This window comes from Acanthisitta chloris, unplaced genomic scaffold, assembly GCF_000695815.1.
Source record: "Acanthisitta chloris isolate BGI_N310 unplaced genomic scaffold, ASM69581v1 scaffold9740, whole genome shotgun sequence".
NCBI lineage: Eukaryota > Metazoa > Chordata > Aves > Passeriformes > Acanthisittidae > Acanthisitta > Acanthisitta chloris.
Genome location: NW_008651071.1, coordinates 32651 through 44074, shown reverse-complemented (window position 1 = coordinate 44074; position 11424 = coordinate 32651). Strand labels below are relative to the sequence as shown.

General features: G+C 38.8%; 1 protein-coding gene across 1 annotated transcript in view; it reads right to left on the bottom strand.

Annotated features, from left to right (window-relative positions):
* Positions 1-3115: 3115 nt before the first annotated feature.
* The window catches only part of LOC103799242 (methionine-R-sulfoxide reductase B3, mitochondrial-like), a gene marked incomplete at its 3' end in the record, with an annotated part of 25937 nt that continues 17628 nt past the window's right edge, over positions 3116-11424 (bottom strand). Inside the window, exon 5 of the mRNA XM_009071550.1 lies at positions 3116-3144. Within this exon, the coding sequence (XP_009069798.1) occupies positions 3116-3144 (29 nt within the window). The remainder of the gene's footprint in view (positions 3145-11424) is intronic.

The following is an 11424-nucleotide window of genomic DNA, read 5'->3' as shown; positions in this document are numbered from 1 at the left end:
CAACCTTTTTCACTTTCAAGTACTTTGTTAGAAAAAAATATATTTTCAGACCTAGTGAAATTCATCATATTATGACAGGAAAGCAAAATTGTTTCATTTCATAAGATCTTCTAACAGCATGAAGCTAACCCCACAGTCTCCAAGACAGAAATTCAGCCAGCTATAGACTTATAAAGAATCAGCAGAGAATAAGAAGTTTCTCAGACAGAACTGTTAGTCATGATATGAAAAATGTGTCCCCTACAGATGTTATAGCTATTTGTATGATAAATCCTGATCATCACTATAGGAATTTTTCAGCCTTCTTTTAAGTTAATGCTCAAGCTCAAATTAATCTTCTTTTGACAATGTTTGCCTAATATTTTAGTGTTGAACAACATTTCCAGGGTTACATTTCCAGTGAGCCTACTGGGCACTTTAAAAGCTGTATTCCTGACTTTGTACTTGCTTCAGAAAGGCTTATTTTAATTCTTCAATGCTTCACAAATATTTCTAGGGAAGACAAGTATAATAAGCATTGATAAATGCTTAACAAGGGCACATCCAGACTTGCAAGTTAACTGGAATTAACATTAGGGTTAACTTGGAGCGCGCAACAGTTGTAGAACAGCTCCCTGGAAGAAAATATGCATTCTAGAATAAAATTACCTCATTCTCACTTTCAACACTTCAATTGTTTTGAGTAACATAAGATAAACGAGAACAAAGCATGTTTGTTCCAGTTTGCAGGATCATTGCTTTATGCAGGAATGACAGTCAAGGGAATTCAAAATGAAATGAGGGGTGTGGAAATACTGTAAGGTGTCTCCAAGGAACTCCAGGCTGCATAAATATAGAGTCATTGGTGTCAAATGGCAGCAGCCCTTTTAAAACCAACGCTACATTTACACACTTCAAAGACCTGTGTTATGCAGAACATGGTGCTACCATGAAAAGATTTTTTTACTAGGATGCCATCACCAACGCATCCTTCCTCTCCCTGCCTACACCTTCCTGTTCTCTCAGGGGCAGCAGGAGGTCTGGGGTTATTGCCTGGTTTTGAAAAGTGATGTCAAACTCTTTGGTGGGGAAACAAAACCAGTGATGCCTTATTTGGGTGATACGTGTTGAGTTGATCTCAGTATCTCCACTTCTCCTCTGCTCTTATATATTTGGAACAAAAGAGAAACTCTAAGTGTTTGCACCATCTGACTAGCATGAAGAGCTTCTCTGTGGAAGAACTGAGTGCTGTCCCTATAAAGGCAAGGCTGCTGTACTTCTCACAAAGATAAGGTATTTTTCAGCCTTGATGTTGCTGATTATGAAATTCACAGTGAGGTTATGGAGTTTCTGTGATTCCTTTCTTCTTAAAATGCCATTTTAATTGGGTGCTTAATCTATTTTATCTACTATATTTTAACATCTACCCTTGGTTGGTAGCTGAAACCTGTGACAAAAGACGCAGTGCTGATGAGACTGAGGCATTATACCTCAGTATTTCTCAGTTCCAAGTACAGCATTTGGGGCAAAGAGTAAAATGGGACCAGGAACCTGGGGCAGAGGGGCCAGTGACATGTACTGAGCAGGCGCTCACCACATCTGCTATAGTGCTAAACCTCTATTGCTACCCTGGGCTCCCTAGGAAATTCCATACCCCTGCCCTCACTGCCAAGGGGAGGGGCAGGCAGAGCAGTGCACCTAACAGGACAACTGCTTCAAAAGAGAGAGTCAGAAAACTGTAGCTTCATCCACCAGGCAACCAAAGCTCTGCATTTTCCCCTCAACAGAAAGGAGATGTTTGACATTCTGCTCCACACCCTATTTTTGATGACTTTATTAAAATAAAGGGGGTAGTGGCAGACAATGTGTGAACCTATCCCCAATGTAATCCTCTCATGTTTCGTCAAGATCCAAGAGTAATCTTAGCATAGAGTTCATTCAAGCAATATTTAAAGCCAGTAACCTCAAACTCAAAGTCTAAATCATAATAGAAGCAAGATGACTTAAGTATACAAGATGTAGGAATTAGCTATTTAAATGCTTCCTGCTGTAGATTTCACTCCCATGTAGTTCCAAAGATAAAATCTAATGTGGAAAGAAAAAGCAACATAATGCCTCACATTTCAAACCCAAATCATGCTGTAACTGGGTTAAAAGGAAACATGCTATTTCATAAACACTGATTAATATATATTGTAAAATTCATAACATTATAAATAATTATAATCACTGCATTAAGCAAATCATATAGAAGATAATATTGGCCTGAAAACAAAATTGCCATAATAATATCAGGTTTTCTGTTTAAAACAGACTTTTTCATCTTAATAAAAAATGTATTTTGAATTACCTGTTCAGGCAATGGACATTTAATCTAGTTTCATGACAACAGTCTATTCTTAATTTACTATTGTTTAAGGAATACCCAGAAATAGTTAACTGAATAAATAATAGTTTGGTATTAGGATCTCTGGGGGTTTTTTCCCCAACTGTTCTCCTGTTTGCTGTCCTGTGTTTCTTGTCTTGCTAGATACACATTACCCTGTTAGGCTGACCTTCACTTCCCTCCCAGTCCCTACAACACATTACAATTCTTTAAAAAGACAACTTGAGAGAGACTGCCTTTTGGTAAACCTCCTCAAGTGAGCTCTACAGACAGGTCTGGCATGTGTTGTGTACATGCATCTGTCACAAAAATTTGATGACAAATCATCTATTTCCTGACAGATAGGCTGCACTGACTTCAAATTCCCATGAAATGTCTTTGTCCACCAGGAAGAACAACATTCTCCTCCAAAGCAGTGATCATTCTCAAACTTCAATCCTCCATTTACTTTAGTCCATATTATCATTTATTTGTACTATAATTTTTCCTGATCAATTAAAGCTTATTGCAAGATACATCTTCCTGATCATCTTTTGGGAATATATAAAGAGACATGAACTAATGAAAGGAATGAAAGCAAATGTTTCACAGTAATAATGCTGTTTTCCGAGGGTGAGAAATGAAGATCCTTTTTAAGACTGACCTACCCCAGTTTGTTTAAAACTAAACTGAACTTGAATTGATAAACTACTCTTTTGAGATTAACCTGAATAGTGTACATTCAGTAAAACACTGTAAATCTAAACATACCTGAATTGGAGTCAAACTTTGTTTCTGACCTGCAAAAGAAAATAAAAAGATTTTAAGTTACAAGAACTGCTTTATGCCATAAAAACCATTTGTCAGACTGATGTCTCCACCAAATATTGTCTTTAAGATGACTGTTTACCTCTGTACGTTAACATTTAATGCATTCGAAGGCATTTGAACTCAAATACTAACAGTAGTCTTTAATATTTTGCTGTTTTCTGCAATGTAAAGTTACAAACAAGATCTTTTAAAAGGCAAAACACAAAAGGAATGCAGAAAATAGAACATAAAATAAAACAGGATTAAATTATATGCTGCGAATCATGGCATACAGTTGTTTCTATGCAATAAATAATTTCAATTCATATTCATTTACGAAAAGTCATTAAGAGGATTTAATTTATTCATGACTGTTTCCAATCTATTTTTGAAGCAGATACCATTTCATTAATGTCATATGTATTGTATCCAATGATCTGTACTTAATTGTACAACATCCTAGGAGGTTTTTGCTTGTGTGTGTCTTCAATTTACTCACTCTGTACATAGGAGTAAGTGGTTTGATTTTCTTAAAAGTGGAAAGTGGGGGGTGGGAGAGAGGGAGAGAGGAAAGGAGCCAGACCTAAATTTTAACTTGTTTTAAAGTCTTTACAAAAAGACAATGATGTGTGCATTATGCACCATTAGCTTTGGTCGTGCACTGCAGATTTTTCTCTAACAAGTAGTGTTTTCTTCTAAGGGCTTAGCACTTAGCAAATGAACCTTATAACCTGTATATTTAATAAAAGGAGGAAAAAATTAGCCCTTGTGGGAACATCATGTTTCAGATATCGGTTAATAATACTTGTAAATGTAGAAGCCTTTGAAGATCTCAATTCAACTGTGGGAAAACTTAAGTTGGGTAATTACTCAAGATGCTGCTGATGTGCTGTCAAGCAGAATTAACCTTATGACTAGGCCTATCTACACAATCTGCTACAAGACAGCATTGTCTATATTGAGTTCTCAAACCAATTAACGTGCATGTTCCAATCAGATTTATATCACCCACTAACAATCAGTTGTACACATGGTCATGGCTGTCACAGCAGGACACAAGGTCTGACCAGCAGGAGACCTGTTAAAGCATGTTATGTTGGCAGCAAAATGCATTTCCCCAGAAATTCTAAGGAGGAAGTGCAATGTTGGATCCTTTTACACTGCATCAGGGAGGGGATGTATTTTGGGAAGTTACAGTCCTTTTTTCATAAACAAATGACTGAAGCTCAAAAACTAATTGCAGATTTACTGTCTTATTTTATAAGCTTGTACATGCAGGTACATACAGACGTATTTTACACATACTCTATATATTTTATATAACTGGTATTGGAATTCCATACCAAAGTTCTACGCTACAGTGAACAAATATCAAATAAATCACAATTTAAAAAATGGACAAGTTCACACTATTAGTTAAAGTCATCAGAAAGAAAACAACTCCCTTCCCTCATCCTGCTCATTCTCCACCTTCCTCCAGTGCTCACAATATTTTGTCTTAAATGTAACTATCAGAAGATGAAATGATGAAGGGGGAAAAAACATAACATATCTTCATAACTGGTATTTATGAAGTACCACCAAAAGCACTGAACAAGGAAAGTATGTTGCTGACATGCCTTCACAAATACCACCACCAGCAACTGCCCAGGGCACCAGCTCATGCTCAGTTTGGCAGTATAATTCAATTGGTATTTACACCCAGCAGGATAAAGTCCCCACCCTGTGAAAAGTGGTAACCTCGGGGGAATTCCACTGAGGTCTGAGTAAAGCCACTGAGTCACTCTTTTGTTTACAATATTCTCCTCAAGCTGCTGTATATGTGCCTACACTATTCTCACTTGCCCTTCACTGTATCAGCAATACCTCGTTACCTACACAGTGAAACAAAATGTACAAATCTCACCCTGAGCATGTTTATCTGCAGGATCAGCTTCTCACTGACTAAATTCTAGATACTTGCTATTGATCAAACAAAGCTTCTGCTTCTCAGCCTGCATGGGTTGGTATGGACATATGCACTGCAACTTGCGGCACCAACAAACTGGCCCAGGGCACAAGGTGGCAGAGAGTACATGGGGAGGAGGGTCACAAGGGTCACGGGGCACTGTAATGAATTCCAAAACTCCAAACAGTCATAAATTACTGGACAACAAATCAGAAAACTGATACGGGGGTGATAAATGAATAGAACTTCGGCAACAGCAGAACAGCTATGAAAGAAAACACAACATGGGAGGTAGCACTAGGAGCCATCGAGAGCAGGAGTTATGTTATGGCAACTATTTCCCCTTGAGAAAACAATGCAAAATTTAGGACACATTATTACAGAAATTCTTAGAGATTTTAGGCACAGAAAAAAAACTGGAGGAAAATAACGAAGCATTTTGTTACTCCTAATAAGCAACAAATAGCAGATGTAAGAGAAGCACTCTGCAGAAACACAAAGTCATCTAGAATACTTCAAGGAATGACAAAGAACCAGCACTTTTTCCCTAGATCTTACAGCATTTACATCTTATTGACAGCACATTAGACAAAGGGAGAAGTCAGAAACTAGTTGCACATAGATGTTAAAAATGTGCAACTAAAATATGGCCATTAAGTAGGATAGAATTAAATACTGAAAGCACATTCCAAAGGGATGTTCTGCCACACACAAAAATATTCACTCAGAATCCTTTATACTTTTAAAACTACATTAACAAGAAGGAAATACTCCTCAGTAGATTGTCTATTATCATAGCACACACTCTCATATCCAGCATTCTACCAGACAAGATGCACCTTACAGAGCCAGGCCTTGACTGTACAAATTGTCTTTTATCACTTATCTCAACAGGAGGGGAAAAAAAATCCAATGGACAGAGAATTGCTTTGTGCATATTTTCCTCTACTTCTGCCCCATAGGAGTACTCTGAAAGTCATTTATAAGTATCTTTGGAAATGAGACTATATGCATAAAAGAGACCAAGAGGGTATTTATAAAAGTGTTTTCCATTTCCAGCTGAGATATGTCTGAAATACACAAAACACATGGCAATACAAATGCCAAAGCAGGCTCAACTACCAACACACCATATGAAAGGAAATAGTGAGCTACTGGAAAGGTTTAGCTAAGGACAAGGTACTGCCATACTTTTAAAGAGCCCAGAAATAATTAAGTCAAACACAAACAATAAAATATATGATGGTCATTTTTATCTATAGTGCAACGAGATGCAGGGTTGTAACCTGTTCCTTTTAAACAGCATCATATGACAGATGCTCAGACTGCCAAGTACTGAGAAAGAGACACAAATGGAGTAATGATAATTACTGTGTGTTCCTATAGCGTGAATTTTAAACTGCTGCCTTCCTAAGTATGACTGAACTGCAGTTGTTCAGTGCCACATACTACAGTGTGACAAGACAAATTACAGATGAAGCTAATGCAGATCTGCTATTTGCAGGGAAGCAGGCCTTTGGCAAGGAGAGAGGAGAGAGGACTTACTGCAGAACCTCTGCTGTTGCATTACAACTGTGTTTTCTTTTACCCTTCTTGATGAAATCTTCAATAGGTTTCTATATGTTTTGCTGAAGGAACATGGGGAACAGTCTTGAAAGCCACACAACTCTCTCAGCAAGTACTCTGCAGTTCTAATCCTTTCCTTTTAACACGGAAGGAGTAATTTATTCGTCCTGGCTTTTTTGCACCTTTGCATTAGCTGTTTATACCAGGTTGGTTTTTTGCAAGGTTTTGCTTCAAGGATTGATAGGGGTAGACATTCAAAATACTACGCCACTCTGAAAAGGACTTTGATCCATTAAAGATCTGTTACAGTTATAAAGATGATAGGTGCAGCTTTGGTATATCTTCATTTTCAAAGAACTTTATTCCATATTGGCATGGGCAGCTTGCTGAAGAGACAATAATCTAGCAAGCTCTTGATGTCCAAGCCAAACGATGTCCTGGTCCGGGTAACCAAGGAGAATACAGTCATTCCTCTCTCTTTCCTGTTTGTTCCCAATGACACAGAAGTTGAAGTATCAGTGTTCCTGGCCACAGCATTGCTAGCAAGCTAAAGAAGGCCAGGCCAGAAATGCCCAGTTGTGAACATATATCTGAGCACTGTTGGCCCATATCATGCTCATGAGAATTAGTCTCTCCTAGACAGGACCTAGGCAAGCCGCAAGGGAGACTTAGGCCAGGGACCGTTCCCCACAATCAGGATGAAGCAGCCTGCTCTGTTTCAGAGGAGAGGAATTCAGGTTAAAAACACAAGCCATGTCTTGTCACTTGCCCTTAGGACCAGAGAAGAGGCTTTTGTCCATTTTATTTACAAGTATGGACATAGCCCTTCTGAAAACGTAAACCATTACTTTGAAGTGATCACTGATCTTACTCATGAGTCCAAGCTCCAAATAAGAAGGCAAGCTTCCAGAAAGAAAAATGCATCAGTATTCCAATGTAAAAATTAATACCTGATGTAACTACTTAGGAATTTATGAGACCCGCACCATCAGGGAATTTGAGAAGCCCCCAAGCTTTAAGAACCAAGTAGCTCCTTGGGCAGCAGAAGGAGCAAAACTGGGCTTGCCACTGCCTCGTGGCCAGGGGACAGATCCTGTGCTGTCTCAGGCAGCAAAACTACTCACAGGTACTTCCCAGAGCTAATGCCTCTCTTCCATGCTAATGTGGATTCTCTATTACAACACAAGAATATATATTATTTACAATAATATTATCTGCTGTCATCTAATAATATTGAACTCTTGTTCAGGTCTCCCTGCAGAGAGACCTTGAACATGATCTCTTTCCCAATTCTCTTGAAAGTTTTAAGAACTTAAAATCTTCGAGGTTTAATAACTACTTCCATGCCAAATTTGTCTGAAATTGGCAAGTAGATTAAACGATACAGTGTCATTATAGGAAAGGATTGACATGGAGACAGCATGATGCTGTAGGTCTTACTTCCTTAGGAAGCCTGGTTAAAGAGAAAAGTTTGACTTACTGTTGATGGATACTGGAGAAAAGGAGGCTCAGAGGAGACCTTATCACTCTCTACAACTATTTGAAAGAAGGGCATAGCCAGGTGGGTGTTGATCTCTGCTCAGAGGCAATAAGCAACAGATTGACAGGAAATGGCCTCAAGCTGCACCCGGGGAGGTTTAGATTGCATATTAGGAAAAATTTCTTTATGGAAGGTGTTGTCAAGCACTGGAACAGACTGCCCAGGGAAGTGGTTCAGTCACTATCCCTGGAGGTATCTCAAAGGCATGTAGATGGGGCACTTAGAAACTCGGTTTAGGGGTGAACTTGGCAGTGCTGGGTTAATGTTTGGACTCAGTGATCTCAAATGTCTTTTCCAACCTAAACAATCTATGATTCCAACACTGGTGAGAACCAACTTACTTCAAACAAATGTTCTTAAGTTGAAACTGCTGGTTTTGACAAAGTTTTTTAAGGAAACTAAGAGTCAGACAGGACAGATGAAGTTCCTCAAGCAGTTCTATTTAGATCGTATTAGAGAACCTACAGCAATTACTTCATATGGGCTCTCCTGGCCAGATAGCCAGTTCTTGTCATTTGGCTTGCTCAAAGGATTAAAGACTGTTAATTAAGCACTCAGCACTGGGGCAAACAAACTCCTTGCAGAAATCCAGTCTAGCGGCTGAAATTTGCTCTTGTGTCATGAAGGCAGGAGTGGTACAATGTTAATACTGCCTGCAATATTGCCCACCCATGCTTTGGTTTTCTCATGATTGGATGTCTGGGAGATATTGAGAAGACCTGACACAGCTCAACAAAAATCAAATGAAAACATGACATGGATAAGGTTGTTGCCATGTCTCCGAGCACATGTTCAGAAGAGCCAACACCATTACCAAGAATTCCTTCCAGGAAATAATAAAGGCAGGAGTGGGTGATTTATGAAGACTTGGCAATTCAGTCCTTGGCCTTAAAAATTGGAAACTGACAGAACAATAATATTTCTTTTTGTTAAAAGGAAACCATTCTCCCAGGCTTCCCAATTCCCATCCATACCACATCCTTCTCACAGTCCTGCATATGGTAAAGGATATGACCATGGTTTATTAAATATGGAATAGCTCCTCTCCTATGGCAATAAAATAAGTCATGGATTTCACTCAGGTTGATCTAACCTCCTCTTGCCACGGCTGTGGACAGAATGGTATTTTTGCATAATGTACAAGAAAATGTCCTGAAAAATTAAAGTAGGTGCAATCTTGCAAATACACTTGGCCCTTAGAACATGCTGAGGATTCTTGTGGCATAGGTGGCTGTTTGTGAACTGATACAGAAAAACACAACCTTGCCAGGGAGGCTGTCCAGCCATGATAAACGTGGCTCAAAAAAAATTAATATGAGCAGGTACAGTTGATAAGTATGAGGGCTTTTTCTCTGGCTTAGTAGTTTTCTATCCGATCAATGTGCTGCATTGAGCTATGCTCCAGTCATACCAGGTGAGGTCCAGTGAAGAGGAAGTAATGAAAAAACACCCTAGAGAACGGCAGGGGGAGCAGGGCTCCTTCTTTTAGCATAAGCCTACAGCTAGATTGGAGTAAGTGTAACACAAAACTATATATGGGCTGGCTTGTAGAAAAGGAGGTCCTTGAGATTAGTTTATTGTCTCTCTCATTGATTGCTTTCTTTAGGCAGCTGTACTGGGATGTAGGAGAATGCCTGGTGTGAAAGTTCAGAGATTTAATAATTAGATTCAATGGCATGATTATGGATTTTATGTGTGAGGCACCTTTGATTATGGAAAAACTTAAAGCATGTTCTCCATAAAGCTTGGGAGGTTTCTCGTAACACTAGTGCAAATAGGTAGATAAAGAGATGTCAAATTGCTATTTGTTTCTTTTACCATTCCTGTGATAGAAACAGCATTCTGTTTTAAAGACTTACCAAAAACCAGGTCTTTCATCTGGAGTGTAAAATTCATGTGTTCCCTGACCTCATGTGTCACGTGGTAATGAAACAACATAAATCAGGAATGTTAAAAGTTGAAGTTTGTTAATATTACTGCTGAAGCTCCAGTCTCTTTCCTAGTTAAACTGACAGGTCCATAGTCCAAATATATATACTTACAGATTACAACAACATAAAGAAAAAAATTAATGGACAACCAATGATAAAAAAATGTAAATGCAACTTTTGGATGATTATCAGGAAATTACAAGAAAAAAAAATCCAAAAAAACTCCTTCCCATACCACCAGAAAAACTATTTGCATTCTAAATTGGACAATGGACTTTCTTTGCATTGTATTACCACCCTACTCCTAAGAAAATTCTTCAGTGATTTACACTCTGTGGGGAAAATTTAGCAAATAGCATACAGTTTGCATTCTCTTATCTATGTTTCCTTCTCACTGTTTTTTAGCTGTCTGGGCTGAATCAGTGACTAAGACACAGGAATCTATCTTCCCTAGTTGAGGAAGACATTATATACTGATATTTTGGGGTCAGTAAATAGAGAAGATGGACTCGGCTTCTCCAAGAAGATTGGCTTCTCCATTTGTTCCCACAGTTGCCACACTTCAGAACAATCAGCTGAATTTGATGTAGCCCAGAGGAGGCAAGAACTCATAAGGCAACACAAAGGCTTTGGGGAGGTTAGGCTAGGCCAGTACAGTCTTGGAACACAGTCAGTCAGGTGTTTTTTTTCAAGTGCCCACTGGCCTGGGATTTATACAGTAGTATAATAACTTCCCTATTTCCCTCTTTCCTCCCATAAAATCCATGAGGAGTCTCAATGAGAATCTGAAAACAGGGACATTTCCATATATCTCATTTGAAATAGAGAACTCCAACTCATTAACTCAAGACTATGCCAAAGCATACTGTGCACTTGAGATAATCACAGGTAAGCCTCATACTGCAGTTTTTTCCCATATTAAATGGATTGTGAAAGCAACTGGAAACTAGTTCACATTCATTCATGTGAACTACTGCTGTCCAAATCTCACCCTACAAAAAACCCTACTCTTTCTCCATTGGACGATAGAAAGGAAGCCAGACCTGAAGGTAGAAGGTGAAATCCTGTCTCCATCACATTCATTTGAAAAATATGAATTGACTTCAGCAGAGCCAGGATCTCCCTGACAAAGATTAAGCTGTAGTAAGCAGGGGAATGTCTAAATGGCAGGGTAGAAAACCAAGTTATGGCGACTTTAGATCCCTGCTTTGTACCCTGGGCTGGTTTGTGCTGGCGTAGAATTAACTTTCTTCACAGTGGCTAAAATTGGGGTATGTTTTTGGTT